At 43.0% G+C, this 17,984-nt stretch overlaps 3 protein-coding genes across 3 annotated transcripts; 2 read left to right on the forward strand and 1 right to left on the reverse strand.

Annotated features, from left to right (window-relative positions):
* Positions 1 to 2,381: 2,381 nt before the first annotated feature.
* MRPL32 (mitochondrial ribosomal protein L32) lies at positions 2,382 to 3,598 on the reverse strand. Its single transcript, XM_042888800.1, has 3 exons — positions 3,432 to 3,598; positions 3,171 to 3,340; positions 2,382 to 2,977 (listed from the first exon to the last, which is right to left on the reverse strand). Exons 1-3 carry the CDS (start codon positions 3,547 to 3,549, stop codon positions 2,723 to 2,725), a joined length of 543 nt encoding a protein of 180 aa, XP_042744734.1. The 5' UTR covers positions 3,550 to 3,598; the 3' UTR covers positions 2,382 to 2,722.
* Positions 3,599 to 3,861: 263 nt separating this feature from the next.
* Positions 3,862 to 9,004, forward strand: PSMA2 (proteasome 20S subunit alpha 2). The gene is made up of 8 exons (XM_042889191.1): positions 3,862 to 3,961; positions 5,142 to 5,218; positions 5,650 to 5,782; positions 6,164 to 6,286; positions 6,637 to 6,718; positions 7,938 to 8,011; positions 8,446 to 8,503; positions 8,586 to 9,004. The coding sequence occupies exons 1-8, from the start codon at positions 3,921 to 3,923 to the stop codon at positions 8,700 to 8,702; spliced, it is 705 nt and encodes a 234-aa protein (XP_042745125.1). The 5' UTR covers positions 3,862 to 3,920; the 3' UTR covers positions 8,703 to 9,004.
* A 4,232-nt stretch (positions 9,005 to 13,236) lies between these two features.
* Positions 13,237 to 17,366, forward strand: CUNH7orf25 (chromosome unknown C7orf25 homolog). The gene is made up of 2 exons (XM_042888624.1): positions 13,237 to 13,295; positions 15,790 to 17,366. The coding sequence occupies exon 2, from the start codon at positions 15,806 to 15,808 to the stop codon at positions 17,069 to 17,071; it is 1,266 nt and encodes a 421-aa protein (XP_042744558.1). The 5' UTR covers positions 13,237 to 13,295; positions 15,790 to 15,805; the 3' UTR covers positions 17,072 to 17,366.
* Positions 17,367 to 17,984: the final 618 nt, after the last annotated feature.

Genomic DNA, 17,984 nt, shown 5'->3' on the forward strand with positions numbered 1-17,984 from the left:
GTGAAGAGGAAAGTCAGGTGTTTATTTAACTAAATTAAAAATGATGTGCCAAGAAAATGCACAGACTGTTGTTACACTAAGAACTAAAGCCACTTGTATTCATGTTTCTGGTGAGTTCGCCCTGCGTATGCCAACACAGTATCAAGTGATCCCAATGTGCCCCTTTTTCTTAAACGTTTCCAGTGTTTTGCTTTCATGCCTTGTACAGATGCAGGAGGCAGCAGCAAATACTAAGCTGTCCAGCAGACTAAGGGAACAGATGTTCCCTTGTGGCTAATTCATAGCTTTTCTCCCTTTGACTCATACTTCTTTTGTGAAGGCCCCTGGTGCAGATGGCATGTTTAGAGGATTGATTGTTCTGTGGATTTGATTCAGTGAAGCTCAGTAAAGTCTGGATACCCTGGGGAGGATGGAGTCCTCTAGCCTGAAGGGTGCTAGTTCCATGTCTGAGCACCCCCATGGTGATACTTTTTCCTTTTGCTGACTGGAAGTTGTTCACGTTCCAATATGGGCCTGCTACTTCTTATTCTCCCATCACTGTGTAAGAAAAGTCGGGTTTCATCTTCCACGCTCCCAGTAGGCAGCTTTAGTCAACACTCAGATACTCCCTGAGCCTTCTCAGTTCCCTCACACTGCCCTAGGATGCCTTGTGCCCTGGGCCCTCCCCAGCCTGAGGCCCCGGGACGGGCCCATAGACTGAAATATCAAACTGTAAAACTGATGAACCCTATTGCTCCCTTCAGCTTTACTGCCCAGGTCAGGAACGAACCTCAGAAACGACCTAAGGCTTTAGGTGTATTTCCACACCTTCATACAAGCTGCTACTCTATATTTGAGCTTGTACTGAGCTACTGGTTACATTCTTTTTTACAAACAGGGCATTCCTCAACCCACTTTATGTATTATATACTTCCTTTCAAAAAAGGATGCCATCACAGCAGCTGGGAAACAGTGGGTCTTCTCCACTGGTGTAGACTTTACAAGCATGGCATGCACTCTTCTGTTCATCTCTGGTGAGAGTGCTTTGTAGCTAATAATTTGCTCTATCAACTAGAGTTATTGCAATCTTTATATCTGCTGTAATATCCATGGAATTAAACAGGAGGTATTACTTTGGGGGCAACCTACATAGATTGAACTGTTAACAAGCACTGATATTTTCCTAACAACTCTGAAGTTTAAAAAAAAAAAAAAGACAAAAAAGACTTAGCACTACTCACTTGCTCTATAAAACATATTCCCAAACTGAAATGTTACACAAGTCCTTCTGATGTTCTTTACTGCATGCTTTTATTATCATCTAATCATGTGAGACTTCTACTTTCTGGAAAATGAACACCACGCTGACATTCCGGGTTTTAATAATTTTTTCTATAATAATAACTACTCTGTTATTCCAAAAGAGAAGTAAGAACATCCCCTATTTTTTTTTCCAGTGGTTCTACTTCTCTAACTTGTTGAATATTTTAAAAAGAACATTTGTAATTTCTTCATTTCTCATCAGTACTGATAGAAAAAAAAAATCAAAGCTATTTAAATGGGAAGAAATCAAAACTTCTACTTTATTTTCATAGAATCATAGCATAGTTTGGGTTGGAAGGGACCTCAAAAACCAACTACTTCCAAATCCCATGCTCCAGCTAGTGTTGCCAACCATTAAATCAGGCACTAGGTCAACTGCCCAATCTGGGGGAAGCCCCTACAGAGAGGCAGACAATTAAAAACAAAACAAACAAAAAAGTAAAACAGTAGAAAGCCACTGAATAGTTCTTAACTACCACAGCTCTCCAAACCAGGACAGCATAGGTTCAGGCAGCTAACTGAAGCTAGTTTAAATCTCTAATGCTTGTGGTACCTCTGAGTACTTCAGGTTGGCTAAAACCAACCTGAAAACACAGCTAGCTAGCACCAAAAAGCCACCCTCACTCTGCAGAGGACACAAATCAGGAAGGTATGTTGTTCTTTGCAGATTTCTAAGCACAAACTGACCATCCAGACTACAGAATGGGAATGGCTGCAAATAACGAGCTTTGATACTTACAGAGTTCCAGTCACTGCATCTCAGTTTGTTTCTCCACTGATCACAGCACACTCAGAGGGCATTATTTTCCACACTGACAACTGAAAGAATAACCTTCAGTCTAGTACTGAAAAAGAGCAAAATCACTTGGCAGCCTCTGTTTCACCCACAAACAGGAATATCACTGAGGATTTCAAGGATTTCAAACAGCAGTACTGTGGAGATATCCAGGCAGATTCTATTAAGAGCAATGGAAATTATCAGACAACCATATCCTTCCTCAATAATATTATTTGTTTCTAATCAGCAATAATTTTAAACATTTTTTTTCTAAGACCGGCAGCCAAAACTGGAAAGCAGATTTCTTTAGGAATCTTTATTTTATACCTGTGATTGTTTTTCCATTGTTAATAGTAATAAAAAATTATTTACAGCATACAACATTAACATACAAAGTAGTCACTGTACTGTATGTAGATGTCCAACAAGACTGATTCCAACTTCTCTTTAATTGCTGACTGCTATGATAGATATATCACCAAGAAGCACTGTCCACTGTATGCTAAAGAAGCAATACACGACATGAAATGTGACTTCATCAGGCACCCCAAAGGTTCACACTTATTCAGTATCAGCATTGACTGAACATTCTTAGAAAACATTCTAGGAAAACCTTCCTGAGAAACATGCTCTGTCTCACTGTTAATTTCGAATAAACCAAGATGGACGCTTCCTGGCTCTCTCAATGATCCGCTTGCCTTCATCTTTTTCAGTGGGCTTTTCTCCATCATAAAGCACTACAGTCTCTACAGTAGGAGCATTAAACGGCCCTCCTTCCTTTTTACCTATTTCCTTCCGTATCTGCTGAGTCTCTGCTTTGACTTTTGCATAACAATAACCACAGAGAACATGCTTCAGCTTCAAGTTTCCACACTCTGGGCAAACATCGATGTTCCTCTGAAAAAGAAAGGCAGTCAAAAATAGAAATTCAGTAATTTGAGCTAAAGCAAAAACGAACAAAAAACTAGGAGCAATGACGAAGCAGTAGGAAGTAATTAATGAAATAGCGGGGAAATTCATCTGCCTTTCAGAACAAGGCGGCTCTGACCACCGTCATAGTTCCCTACGGTGAGCCGCGCATCGCCGTCACCTTGACCGCTATGAGCTTGCTGGGGTCCCTCCTCCTGCAGCGGTTCACCTCGATGCTGCGCCTCTTCTTCGGCGCCGCCATCCACAGGACGCCACCGAGGAAGCCCGGCCCCTCACCGCCCGCTGCGGGCTCCGGCAGACAAGCGGGGCTCTGGACGGCCGGCGACAGTCCTGAAGGGAAACGGAACTCGTTACCGCCAACCTCCATCGACAGCCCGAGGGCAAACGCGGCCCCAGCGCCGCCCCGCCTGCCTCGGCCTACCCCACAGCGGGCTCTGCGCCCCGCACGCCGCCGGCCAGCGGCCGAACTCCAGCCGCTGCCAGCAGCGCTGGAGGAGAACGCGGATCGGAGGCACCGAGTGCAACACCACGACCGCCATGCCGGCAGGAACGGCAAGAGGAGAGCGGCCGCCCGCGGGCGCCCTCGGTATTCTGGGAAAGCGAGTGCCTCGAACGCGTCACAGCGTAATGACGACGGAGACCTGGACTACGACTCCCAGCATCCCTTGCGGCTACCGGCGAGCCAGAGCGGCGGGGCGGTCGAAGACTCTGAGTCCCGGCATGCCTCGCGGCGGGCCTCCCGGCCAATCGCGCCCCTCGCGTGCGCGGCGCACGGCGGCGCTCCCGGGCGCGCTTCCCTCGTCGCCAATCAGCGCTCGCCGTGCCCCCGCGCCGGAAGCGGGCGGGGCGATCGGGCGGACCGCGCCTGCGCAGAGAGAGCTGGCGAGAATAGCCGGGGGCTGGCGCTAAAATGGCGGAGCGGGGGTACAGCTTCTCCCTCACCACCTTCAGGTGCCGAGTGGGGGGCGGGGGGCCGCGGGTCCGCCTGGTTTACGGCGGACGGGCTCGGGGGAGAAGGGTGGGACGGCGCACGGTGTGCGTGAGGCGTCGGGGGGGGGGGGGGGGCACGATGAGTGTGCAGAGTCATTGCGGTACTGAGCTGCGAGCGAGCGCAGCTGGGCCTGGGCAGAAGGGATGGGTTGTATTATATTGCATTGTTTTGCGTTATATTACGTTATGAAGGTGCAAAAAGAAAAACTGAAAGCAAGAGTGCTGGTTTTGGTGAAGTGTCTCCCTGATGTCAGAGCAGTGCTCTGTAATTGTGTCACTGCAAAGCAGGTCACTGAAGTGATGCTGCAGTTAGCGAGTGAGGCAATGGGAGAGGAATCTTCTTAGTGTGTGAGTTCAGCTGAAGGTGCCCGCGTTGTTAAAAGGAGTGCATTGTTCGTTAGCGCTTTCCTGGTGGAGTTAACAAGCTTTTTGTACCTTGCAAAGCACTAATACTTGTGAAACTGTTTGGGTTTGTGTTCACAAGAAAGAAATAACAATTACTTGTGCTTTTCCATATTCACTTGTCCCACGCACTGAGAATCATTGATTTGAGCGAGTGTTAGCTTTTAATTTATTTTGCTGATGTTCTGGTGTTTTGATTCTCATACAGGAAATTATTTATTTGCTTGTATTTGTTAATGGTCGTTGAAGCCAGATGCGGGAATACTTGAGGGTGAAATGAGAGATTTACACCTTGTGTCATTTGGCCTATCAGTGAAAAAGAATAGCAATGTTTCGCTTGTCTTTCGACAGCGAGCCTCACTGTTTCAAAATCTGTTGCAAAACATGTATAAATGCTATTTTAGTAGAAATTCATGATGTTCTGTGAAGATTCCCTCACTGACGGGGAAACTTGGTTTAAATGATACAAATCTGGAGCACTGCACTGCAATCAGATTGAGTCCTGTCCAAGAAGCATTAGTTTTCATTGATGTTACAGACAGGTATAGCAGTTCTAGGCTATATCAGCCCAGTTCTTTTAAAGTCTTCAGATTCTTCTTTTTTTTTTTTTTTTCTAAATTATGGTTAGGGTATGCAGATAGTAGCTGTAAAGAGATTAAAAAGGAAGTTAACATCAGATTGATGCATATTTGAGCATAACAAAATTACGTCAGGCTTACTTCTGCCTTTTCATTTTCAGTCCTTCTGGGAAACTTGTTCAGATTGAGTATGCTTTGGCTGCAGTGGCTGCAGGAGCTCCATCGGTCGGGATTAAAGGTTCGTTCAGATCATAACTCCACCAGTGAAAGGCTGAGTGTCTTAAAGAAGATGGGGAACATGGAGCTCCATTTGAGAAGAAAGTTGCTAGTGTAATTTTGGGAACACAACCAGTAGAAACAAACACCTCTCATTTGAAGCAATATTGTTACTTAAGAAAATAAGTCCAGATATGTTTCCGTGTATAGAAATAGTTATTTCGACTATTATTAATACATACTTCATATTCAGGATGTGATTATGAGAGCTGCGTGATTATTTTTAAAATACTGGGGAAATGCTGGGTGAATTCATCAAAGTGCCTCTTTAATGTGATTGTGAACTTGAAGAGATTTTTAAGAATGGAGGAGCAAATTTCTTTATTCCTACAAATCTGTATTTCAACTGCTTTCTATAAGTGTAGTTTAATACAGCACTTTTTCTTTTTCTAGCTGCAAATGGAGTGGTGTTGGCAACGGAAAAGAAGCAGAAATCCATTCTTTATGATGAAAGGAGTGTCCATAAAGTAGAGCCAATTACCAAGCACATAGGTTTAGTGTATAGTGGTATGGGTCCAGATTACAGGTATTGAAAAAAATTCTGCTTGGTTATCATTTAGATACACTTTTCTATATGTATAGTGTAATACTATGTTGGGTTACACTGTATATGAGATCTTCTTTCTCTATAAGGTTTTTTATAATATATTAATTACCTTGGTAAATAATATTGCATCTCAAAAATGAGTGTGAGATGAAGACCAATGAATTCGATCTTAGTGTCTGTTTTTTGAAGTACTTCAGGGTGTGCTGGGTTGGTAACTCAATATAATATATATAACTCAGTGTAATCTTTTGTAACTATTAACTATTGTAATTCCTTCCAATAGTAATTTTTAAGAATTTTCAGCTGAAATTGTAACAAATAGTTGGATTTCTAATAGGATAATTTTGTCTCTGTTTTTAGAGTACTTGTACACAGAGCACGAAAGCTGGCCCAGCAATATTTCTTGGTTTACCATGAGCCCATTCCAACAGCTCAACTAGTACAAAGAATTGCTTCTGTGATGCAGGAATATACGCAGTCTGGGTATGTGGTTTTCTGAAGTTTGGAGGCAGTTAGAGTGGTAAAGTATGACAGCTACCAGGTGATTCATTTTTAATGTCAAAAACACAGAGATTTTTTTACTGGAAAACGTTCACAGGAGGTGGGTGAGTGGGAGGACAGCTACCTGGCGTGGGTGAGATAGTCATTGTATCCTGAATGGGTTGACTGACTAGTCAACATTCATGATAACAGCTCTGTGCTGGTAGGAGGCCTTTAGGGAAATTCAGTGCATCCAAAGTAGTGCAGCTTTGGTGTTCATCAAATAAATTTATGAATTTTGCGTGCCAGCTCTGAGTTGTTTGTTTGTGTGGTTTTGTTGTTTTTGTGTACAGAGGTGTTCGTCCCTTTGGTGTATCACTGCTCATATGTGGCTGGAATGAGGGGCGGCCCTATTTATTTCAGTCAGATCCATCAGTAAGTATCTTATATTTGTAAATTCTTCTGTTTCTGTAAAATATCTAAAATTTCATATGTGCTCGTGAAATACTTTGTGTGGCTTGAAGGATCTGGAGCTAGAAGAAAAGATTCCTTAACCAGAATTCACAAGTCAGAATGATCCATGCTGGGAGCCTGCCTGGAGTGCTGTGCCAAAGGAAATGTGGGAAGTGGGTGGCACCTGCTTGCTTATTCTGTGCCTCCATATTTATGGATGCACGAGGAATGGCAGCAGTTCTTGAAGGACATCACCACCCTTTTTCATCTCTTCCCACCTGCTTGGTAGTAACAGGAGTCACTGTGCTGTGCTGCAGCAGGTTCCAGGAAAAAATATTTGACTGCTTGCACAGCTCAAATAGTTATTCCCTAAGCTGTAGCAAAACTAGGCCAGAGTCTGTTCCATTGTGAAATGCAGTGCAAATGCTCTCATATTTAATGGCAGTGGTTAATTTGCAGGAGTTTATTTGCTGTGTTAGAAAAGGTTTTTACTAAAATTTACCTGTTGATGCCTGTGTGAGTTATAAGACTTTTCACCAAATTAAAAGATCTGTTACTCTCATGATATTCGATAAGCTTCAGAAATATGAGTCACTACCCAGTGGTCAAATGAAACAGCAGAACACAGTTGCCTCGTGTGAGGCATCTTGATTGAGGTACAGATTGGGTGTGATTGTCTTTATCCTGTGGGAAAGAACAGGCCCAAAAGCCAAGTACCTTGGCAGTAGCTAAGATAAATCAGGTTGGCTGTTTTGTAGCAAGTCTTTGAAAATGTATAGGTACACATGTATTTATTTGTGCATATGCATAAACACACACGAACATACCTATAAGTATACATGGTATTTATATGTCAGATGAGCCTCGTGGAAGAACTGAGTGCTCATTCTCAAGGGCAAACATAGAATTTCTGCTCAAGGAATCCCAAACCAGAACTATGCTAACAACTCACTAAATCCATTTTTCAAAGTAGTGGGTGGCCCAATTTATCAGCAAGGCCCAATAAAAAGGTGTTGTACATTTCCATAGCAAATGTTTTCACATCCAATTAGTTGGAATGTAGCCCAAAACAACCTCACATATTGTTATAACATTCAGAATTTTCATAATGGCTTCTGTACCTGTTTCAAATCATATTCAAATAATTGAATGTGTAATGTTTGACTGAATTAGGAAAAACAATAGATTGTTGTTTTTACAGGGAGCTTATTTTGCTTGGAAAGCAACAGCCATGGGAAAAAACTATGTCAATGGGAAAACATTCCTTGAGAAAAGGTAAATGTATTTTAATGATGTCTAAAAGAATACTGTCTCTTTTTCCAGGTTTCAGGCAAAAGAGTCAGGAAAAAAAAGTATACTCTTGAGTGATTGGTACAAAGATTTAAAATACTGATGATGTTTCCAATTGCTTTGTTTAACATGTATGTGATACCGGCTTTACTCAGCGCTAACTTCTGTGTGTGTGGTTAATTAATCCAGTGCAATAAGCAGTGTGTTTAATATATTTGCAAAAACGTTGTTCTCCACAGTATCAGCAGCAGTAGGGATTTTTTTAATAACTTCTGAATATTAATATAGCAGTTCTTAAAAATAGTTGGAGGTTTTAATAGTGTTTGGGGTTTTAGAGGTTCTAGACTTAGTAGGATTCAGAAAGATTGTACTGTGATTGTACTGATTGTACTGAGATGTGATTTTTTTTTTTTTTATAGATACAATGAAGATTTGGAGCTTGAAGATGCCATTCATACAGCTATCTTAACATTAAAGGTTAGGAAAACATTTAAAGAATACATATCTTACTGTTGCAACATCATTGAAGTGATTCACTGAAGTATATTTTCTTTAATAGGAGAGCTTTGAAGGGCAAATGACAGAAGACAACATTGAAGTTGGCATATGTAATGAAGCTGGTTTTAGGAGGCTAACTCCGACTGAGGTTAAGGACTACTTGGCTGCAATAGCCTAGTAGAAACCAAGTAAGACTGTGTGACTTCACACTAAGGTCTTTTTAATTTTGGCTCCTTAAATGTTTTTCTTTGCAGTTTTTGCATACTTATTTCTACATGGTTTGTCTGACAGATTTTTTAAATACCATGGGTGCAAACGCAGCAGTCCTAATATTGTAATAAATTGAATCTTAATACAGATAATTCTTTCCCTTGATACGTGGAAAGTTTGTACACAAAACACTGTTAGAAAATGTAAAGTTGTAATGAACACAGACAAAGGCAAAACAATAAAGTTGGAAGGCCTCTGTTTTGCGGGAAAGCGTGTGTGTCTTTTTATTCACAGCTTGTCTGTACAAAGCTGAGGTTTGGGTATCTTCATTGCTGAGGAACAGTCTTTCCACGTTAGCCATCGTGAACTGATTGTTAGACCTTCTTTTAAAGAACTTCTGACCTCTGTGCTTTCAAGAGAATTTTTTCACTTTGGAACTCTGTGTAATTATGAAGTAACTTCCAAAAACGGGTTGCTCTGGTGCGAAACACACTTCCATAGAGATGTAGAACAGTCTTCCATCTGGGGGGTGAACTGTGATTTACTTGAACAGCTCTGCTTCTGAGTGTCTGGAATTGTCTTAGTCTTTGTGTCTTAAGAGTTTGTTTTCTGTTAGTCAGTTGACCTTTGTGATCCTAGAAATTGACATTCCTCAATCCTGAAATGCTATTAGGTGTAACGGAAGCAATTGCTATAGACCAAAACCTAAACCCATTTACCAGTACTTTTAAAAATCAATAGGATGTAGAAAGCAAAATGAGAACATGTAATGTAATCACTTTATTCACTGTGCTGAAGTATTTTTCAACTTGCAAGATAACTGTAACGGAACAGCAATGAAAAGAACACTTGATTTATGCATTGCTACTTTTAAACGTGCAGAACTAGATACTTGAACATACTGCGTGTGGGTGTTTGTACTGTTAGTTTGTTGTGGTTCTTTTTTACGTGTGTAGTGCCTGTAAAGTTATGTAGAAACAAGCTGCACAAAAGAAAGATGCTAAATAGACTTTTTTTTTTTAAAGCATTTTTAAAGCAGAAATCTGGTCTGGAGCCATTGAAAAGTTACTGATAATGAAATGGAAACTGGGTAGTTGGATCAGACTGCTTGTACATTAATACAGCTGTATGGGAGCAGCCAGACAGGTTAAAAGTTACCTAGCCATAACCAATGAAGAAAATAAGAAGTCCAAAGAAACGGACATATAAACTAACTGATCTGCTCTGTGTCTGTCATCTAATGTTTTGTGTTATCATTAGGCAAATGAGAATTTCTTAAGCATGCCATAAATGAAGTTTTATTTCATAATGTCACAAATAAAAGTTATGTTCAGATGGTTCTTAAAGACTTCTCCAGATTACTTTTTGAGTATTTTTTTTACTCTGAAAACCAATTCGTATTCTGATTCTTCTTAGAAACAACTAAGCAACTAGGATGAGAAACCATAGACTTTATATTACCTGATTTTAATTTGCACTTCCAGAATCATCATTCTGAAAAGTGGGATTCTACTTTAATATCTGCATGCATCCAGTCTACCTTTAATGTTATATAAATACTTAAAGGAGTTTTGTATGCAAAAAAAAAAGCAGGTAGGTACTTCAGAAATGATTAGCATGAACAACAATAGGTTAGTTGCATCCTCTACTAAGAGTTGATTAGTGAAGAGCAGCCTATTAAAGGTAATTGAAACCAAAGCACTTCACTCTCAAGATGGTAATAGTGGGGCAAATGTAAAACGTGTTAATATTTTTTGGGTGGGTGGGGATTTGTGTGTGTGTGTGTGTGTGTGTGTGTGTGTGAACTGCTTTCCTCTGTGTAGAAAATAGTTCATTTTATAGGTGATGAAGAAACATGAAAGCCCATGATTTCTGTTTTTCTTGTGGTTTAATGATGTAGTAACTTCTGTGTCAGAGAACATGGGGACTTCGAATAAAGCAAGTACAGTTTAAGGCAGGTCAGAGAAAGGCTTTGTTCAAGTGATTACAAAGACAGGTCCTATATACTGTTTTAGGAAAGGGAAAAAAAAAAAGTCATTCTGGTGTTAGCAAGGCCAGCTGTCCAGCCTTGAGCAGGATGGACTGCAAACAATCATTTATAATAGTACCTATTTTAATATGACCAAGTGACTGTGAGAGGGATGGAGCCAAGTAGCTTCTTAACTCAGAGTTCTGAGAAAGAATCGTTGAACGTGTGCCAGTACGGAGAGGTGGCTTTTGTGGAGCCTGGAGGAGCAGTGTATCCCATATAACCCTTGCTCAGAGGTGGGGAGTCAGGATAGTCACAAGCTGCTAATTTTTAGCTGAATGTTTTAGTCAGGATAAACTTCATAACCAGCTCTTCCAAATATTAGTAACTTTAACACCAAATGTGCATTGTTATGGGAAGTATTGCATGCTGAGTAAAGAAAATACTTTCTGGTAATTGGTATGGATGTTATGTATATCTTTTGCCCACTTCCCCCTGTTCCATTAGGACAATATATGCTTTGATTACTATCTAATTATGGCACTATTTTCTCTTGAGAACAAATAGAAGTACTCGCAGAAAAAGAGGAGAGCATTATCACTAGGCTGCCATACCCCACGTGTTAGTACATAGCCTCTTTTTATGGCAAACAACTTCAAAATGATGAGTTTTCTGTGAGAGTGTTTTCCTTAGTTTTATTCTGAGGCATGATCCTGGGGCCTGAGTCACTTCTGTGGCAATCATTTCTCCTTGCTTCATGTGAAATGGGCAGTGTGGTTTTAACAGTTTACTAGTGGTCATTCTGATAAGCCACTGTTTGTAGTGGAGAACGATGGCTCAAACTGAACTCTTGAAGTTCTTTAACAGCCATATTCCCATCAGGGAATCAGAATTCATTGGATTTGGGATAAGTTGAAAGAACAGGCATAATATTTTGAATTCAGGTTTTATTTATGCTATTTGTTTGTTTCTTTTAGTGGTAGGTGTATAGATGTCAGTATTACACTGTTCTAATGAGGAAGATGGTGTGACTTGGAGCATGGGGTTTTTCTGCTGTTTTAATTGCTTAATCCTTGACACTGAGTAAGATCATTGTCATACTCAGATTACTGCTGTTTTAGAATAGTACACTGAATTTTATCTGGTCTTTGAAGAGGCCCTTTAAAATGCAGGAAATTAATTTACATCTTTTTCCATTCTAAATTCCTGGAATTTAAGAAATAGTAATTTTAATTTGGATATGTATTGCTCAGGAAATAACATCAACTGATGTTATCAGTGAGTGCAACAGAGCAACAAATTATATAGCAGTTGTATTTATTTTTGTAAATTGCATTATATTAGCGTGGTTTATATTCTGTAAAACCTAATTTAATGCATAAAGAGATGTCAAAGGGTACAGAGTGGACAAAATTCATTCATAAGAAATGGCAAAATACAAGCTCAAGATTTAAAATGACTGTGATGTATGACAGATTCATCTTGTTTCTGATCAGTCATCTGAAGAAGAGACACTGATCACTTAATGCAGACAACATGCTTTAATTTAGATTTGTCTTGGAAGATGGTCAGCTCTGAGGAAATCAGACAGCACAACACTGTTGTGAACACAGAATTCTTGGGCTTTACTTCACTGGTGGGATCAAGAGCTAAGAGCAGCACGGTACCACTGTATGCCATCACCAGTTTAGTGAGGCTGTTAGATGAAGCAGAAGTGGTGGAAGTTACAGGTGTGGTAAGCCCTTACAGCATGCTTTCAGCTTACTATTGCTTGCTATGTGAACCTGTGTTCTTTACAGACAGTGGTGAGGTGGTGGAGCAGCTGCCCAGTGAGGCTGTGGATGCCCCAGCCATCCCTGGAGGTGTTCAAGGCCAGGTTGGATGGGGCCCTGGGGAGCCTGGGCTGGTATTAAATGGGGAGGTTGGAGGCCCTGCTTGTGGCAAGGGGTTGCAGATTTGTGATCCTTAAGGTCCCTTCCACCCCTGTCCATTCTGTGAACCCACAATGAATTTCAGCAGCAGCAGCTGGGGAGAAGGCGAGTATCTTTCATGCTGATCATGCTGCAGCATAGAAAGAGGCCAGAGGCCACTGCGAGATTTACTGAGTAGTTGGGCTGCTGCTGAGGCAGGCAGCATCTTGGCACAAATAAAGGCACCAAGTGCTTGAGCACAGAGGGCCATTGCTCCTATTGGACACCAAATGCTAGTGATGCTGAAGCTTCACTACTACATACGTGATTGCTTATTGGATTGTTGATTAGAGCTCAGAGCTGACTATGCTCTGGCCTTCCATAAGGAGAGCAGAAGGCTGATGGCAAGCACAAAGCTGCGCTGCAGAGGCTGAGATCTTCGTGTGCTATAACGTAGTACGCCTGGATCTTAAAAAGAAAAAAAAAGCCTTTTTTAAAAGATAAAATACATGCTTTTGGAGGACCCCCCTCCCTGCCTCCTAGAGCACAGCAGCAGGCCGTCGCATGGCAGGCGGGCGCCGCTGATGTCCCCGCCCGGCGGCCCGGGGGAGGCGCGTTGGGTCGAGTCGGCCGCGGCACCGCCCGGGGGAAACCGCTGCCGGCGGGGCGAGAGCCCGGGGCGGTGAGTGGGGATGGGGTTGGGAGTGTCTTCACGTTGGCCGTGGGCGCGGGGGAGCAAGGGCGGCGTCCCGAGGGCATCCGGGCCGTGATCGCTGAGGGCGAGGCGGGGGCACGGCCGGGGCTGCCCGGCGTCCGGGTAAACATGGAGGGGCCGGGAGCTGGCGCTCAGCGCGCCTTGCCCGCGCTCAAAATGGCGCCGCGCTCACGTGATGGCGGCGGAGGGGAGAGGAGCTGGGCTCGGGGCTGCGTGCGAGTGGCCTGGAGGGGCGTGCGGGGCGGGGCGGCCTGGGGGCTGCGGGAGCGGCTGGGCTGAGGGGGGATTTGTCCTCGTTTACGGAAGGGCTGCCTCTGCGGGCGTTTTGTGGTTAGCGCTGGGGTCCCCCGGTTGTGTCCCTGAAAAGCTGGGCTGGGTTGGTGGGCTTATTTTCCTGTATGAGCTTGAACTGGGCTTCATCCTGAAGTCTTACTGCTCTTGTAAAAGTTGGAGCTGCTGTGGGGAGCGGTCCCGAGGTAGTAACTGCAAGGTTTTGAGAATAATCCTTGGCTTCCTGTGGAAGTATATGATGAAGTACCGAGCGTCCGCCGCGGTGGGACGTGATGTGGCACCGCCTGACCAGCGCCGCGCCGCCCTCGCGGGTGGTTCATGGAAGCTGAGCTCGGAGAAGGCTGTGCACGTGGGGCAGACCTCCACTCAGCGTCGTGGCTGTCTGAAGGTCTTAAAAGTTTTCCTCCTCCTTAGTAATTGGGTGAGCAGCAGCTTGCAAACACCCTGCAGATCCACGCGTGGCTATGAAAGGGCAAGGAGGGGCTGGAGGTGGTGGGAGGTGGATGTACCTTCACAGAGGCACTGAAGCATTGCTGTGGAAGTGTGAGTTTCTTGTTCTAAGGATCCTTGAAGGTGCAATTTTGGAATGCTAGGGGGTGAAATACTCTGTAGTGATACCTGAGCGCTACCTCAGGAAGGTGCCAAAGGAAAAGAAGTGCCTTGTGGCCCCCGCAAGCTCTGGCTGCACGGAATGGCTGTGGAGGGCAAGCGATGGTCAAGGCAAAAAATTGCAGAAGGCAGGAGCTATATTTGTGTGGCACAGAGCCAAAAGTGAATCAGAGTTCTGCTGTCCTGGCACTGACAGGAGGAGGATTCACTTTGGGCAGTGGAGGGATTAGTGCTTGAACCTGCCTGGTGGGGATTTTGAGAGGAAGGATAAAGTTTGTTGGCGTCTTTTCACCCGGAAGTGAGTGAATAAGGTGTGGTGGAAGATTTTAGACAACGGTTGACAAGAAAGGAAAGGTTTTGGTAATATTAATTTACTGAGCAAGTAGGATTCAAACTGTGTTTGAATTGTGCGTAATGAAGTCAGGTTCCAGAGTAGTAATGACAGAGTCTTTTGTAGCTCTGAGGCTGTATCGCTTTTCACATTTTTGATTTTTTGACTGAAACTATATTTGTGTTGCCTTTTGATCCTAGTTTTCTTACAAGTGCAGTTCAGATAAAAATCACAGGAACATCTGTTTATACTCGTAGTTGGGAGTGAAAATGGATAAATTTCACTCTCCATAGTGGCAGCTTACTGAGTGTCTTTAAAAATTCTGTTTGTGATGTGATACTTAATTGTACATTTTTCAAATCATTCAGTTAAGCAGTTCCTATTGTTATGTTCAGGGAGACATAATACGTAGTGTAGATGCAGAGGAACGTGTTTGATGCTGCACCATAAATCTGGTGAACCTGCTTTAACAGCGGGATTGGATTTGATGATCCCAGAGGTCCCTTCCAACCCCTATGATTCTGTGATTTTTGTGGTGAAGCTAGAGAACATAGAGATTTCCAGATCTTCCTGGCCCTGGAATTATAAATTAAATTTGTCACAGTGCTGTGTAATGTTGAAATTTACCCACAGGGGTATTAGTAGCTTATTTGGGGGATTATATAGTGTAATTTGGAGAGGACAGAGGTATGCTATTCGGAATTGTAAGATATAATGGGCGTTTTCTACACTGTATTAAATAACTGCTGGGAAGCAGGCAGTCATTTATGTATATCTGTAAGCGTGGTAGATGACTAATATTATAACGATAGTGTGGTCTGAGGGAGGGGAAACATTTGCATATGGAGTTAAGGGGATTTCTAATTTTGCTCTGAATGGCAACATCTGGAAATGAACTTTGGGAGCTGAGATCTCTTTAAATGACTGGCTCTGCGAGGGACTCGGATGTGAGTGAAAAGATGCACAACCTTGCAAGGTGTCTGTGGAGACCTGTGGAGGGCTGCTGTTCTTCCTTGCTGAGAACTGAAATCTTAGGCTTTAGGCTGTCATCAAAGGTGAAGGCTTTGGTGGGGCTCGTGTGGAGGTTTCTTATGCTTGTGCTTTACTGTACAGGTAGCTGTTCCACCAATTCTACTACAGAGTTCCAGTGTGTACTGTTGCAGTGACCTTTTGACTGTCCTTATTCTTAGCTGTGTCCTAACAGTCTTCTCCTTTTCTTTCATCTAATAGGAATAATGTTTCCAACATGTCTGCGCAGTCACTGCTTTGTGAAAGAATTGCCGTTGCCGAAGAACTGATCAAGAGAGCAGAAGCCCTTTCCAAGTTCCAGAAAAGGAGAATAGAAGGTGGGGCAAAACTATGTGGCAAACTGAAGGCTGAGTTAAACTTCTTACACAAAGTGGAGTCAGGGAAGGTGGTCATTAAAGAATCCCATCTGCAGAGTACAAACCTCACCCACCTCCAAGCCATTATCCAGTCAGCAGAGAACCTGGAGGATGTTGTCAGTGTCCTCCAAGTCTTTTCTTATGAAGACAGGTTTGGAAACAGACAGACACTGGTGGTAGATGTTGTAGCAAATGGAGGTCACACGTGGGTGAAGGCCATTGGTCGGAAGGCTGAAGCCCTGCATAATATCTGGCTGGGAAGGGGCCAGTATGGTGACAAAAGTATCATTGAGCAGGCTGAAGACTTCCTGCAGGCAAGCTGTCAACAGCCAGTGGAGTACAGCAATCCCCACATAATATTTGCCTTCTACAACAGCGTGTCCAGTCCTATGGCAGAGAGACTTAAGGAGATGGGGATATCTGTGCGAGGAGATGTCGTTGCAGTGAACTCTCTAGTAGAACCATCTGTGGAAAACCAGCACCTAAGTGCCAGTGAATCAGATGAAGAAGACCTTGAACTGCAGGTCACCAGGGTAGATCGGGAGAATTTAGTGACCAGTATTGCTTTTCCTACACAGATCAAAGTAAATGTGTGCAATAGAGTGAACTTAGACATCACTACATTAATAACCTACGTCTCTGCTCTGAGTTATGGTGGCTGCTACTTCATCTTCAGAGAAAAAGTGCTAACAGAGCAAGCGGCTCAAGAAAGGAGGGACAGAGTCCTGCCTCAGCTGGAGGAGTTCATGGAGGGGAAGGAGCTCTTTGCATGTGAATCTGCTGTCAGAGATTTTCAGTCAATCTTGGAAACGCTGGGAGGGCCTGGGGAGAAAGAGAGAGCTGCATTGCTTGTTAAAAGAATTAATGTGGTTGCAGATCAGCCATCTGATCGTGCCTTACGACTAGTGGCGAGTTCAAAAATCAACAGCCGTTCTCTAACAATTTTTGGGACAGGAGACACTTTAAAAGCCATCACCATGACTGCAAATAGTGGTTTTGTGAGGGCAGCTGCTAACCAAGGCGTCAAGTTCAGTGTTTTTGTTCATCAGCCAAGAGCACTGACAGAAAGCAAAGAATCTGTTGCCACACCTTTACCAAAGAGCTGCCTGCGTGATAATGGATTGTAATTTGTTAAAGGAATTAATCTCTGAATATTGCTGGTCTTTCAGTGGAAACATCTGGAGAAAAAAGAGAGTCATAGCAATACTATAATATATAATAAATTTTCTGATTGTTTAACAGTGAGAATGCTAACTGGAGCAATGGAAGGGTTCCCCAGGAGACTTACACTGTCTTTATTCGGTTTTTGGTTTTTGTTCAGCTGCTAATTTATTCACTAAAGTAATAAGATTTCCTTGAAAATCATTAACTGTTACAGTATATTAACTGTATGCATCCCTATTAAAACATTCAGTTACAGCACACAGATCCCTGTCTTTTTTTGTACCGGGGAGTCCAGATCTGGATGCAGTACTCCAGGTGAGGCCTGACCAGGGCAGAGTAGATGGGGGAGGATCACCTCCCTTGACCTAGTGGCCACAGTCCTTTTAATGCACCCCAGGATCCTGTTGGTCTTCAGGCCAACGGGGCCCACTACCCTGTGAATAAAGGTGGGAGAGGCCATCTGGAGCATATGGAAGAACCGTGTCTCTTAAGCGCTATATTTGGTAATAGAAGTCCTGAAAGAAGGTACAAGAAAATAAACAATAAATTGGTTTTTGCTTGCAGGTCAGAGCTTTTACAGCTAAAGTCCAAATGACAGTTTGCTGTTCATCATGGATTGATCTGTTTTACGGTCTTGAAGAAATGCCTTAAGCTAAGTACATGACATTAGTACTCTCTTGGGCACCCCATAAAGAGGTTTCTCCAAACAACAGATTTATGTGCTAATGAAGAGGGAGGGCAGTGACTTGTGTTATTGCCAGGTAGGCAACCCAAATGCGGGGAAAAGAAGTAACCTTTATATAGTCTGGATTAGAAGCAGTGGCACTGTCTGCAGTAGTTCATAGCCATCTCTGCTGCTGTCACAGCCCCTTGGCC

This window comes from Lagopus leucura, unplaced genomic scaffold (assembly GCF_019238085.1).
Source record: "Lagopus leucura isolate 7727_CA_CO unplaced genomic scaffold, USGS_WTPT01 Super-Scaffold_100157, whole genome shotgun sequence".
In the NCBI taxonomy this organism is placed as follows: Eukaryota; Metazoa; Chordata; class Aves; order Galliformes; family Phasianidae; genus Lagopus; species Lagopus leucura.

Coding starts and splice junctions, on each gene's coding strand:
- MRPL32 (XM_042888800.1), bottom strand. CDS start 3,549: ATGGCGGTCGTGGTGTTGCACTCGGTGCCTCCGATCCGCGTTCTCCTC. Junction 3,341..3,431: donor GGCGCAGAGCCCGCTGTGGG/GTAGGCCGAGGC, acceptor GTTTCCCTTCAG/GACTGTCGCCGGCCGTCCAG. Junction 2,978..3,170: donor GCAAGCTCATAGCGGTCAAG/GTGACGGCGATG, acceptor TTTCTTTTTCAG/AGGAACATCGATGTTTGCCC.
- PSMA2 (XM_042889191.1), top strand. CDS start 3,921: ATGGCGGAGCGGGGGTACAGCTTCTCCCTCACCACCTTCAG. Junction 5,219..5,649: donor TCCATCGGTCGGGATTAAAG/GTTCGTTCAGAT, acceptor TTCTTTTTCTAG/CTGCAAATGGAGTGGTGTTG. Junction 8,012..8,445: donor AAAACATTCCTTGAGAAAAG/GTAAATGTATTT, acceptor TTTTTTTTATAG/ATACAATGAAGATTTGGAGC.
- CUNH7orf25 (XM_042888624.1), top strand. CDS start 15,806: ATGTCTGCGCAGTCACTGCTTTGTGAAAGAATTGCCGTTGCCGAAGAA.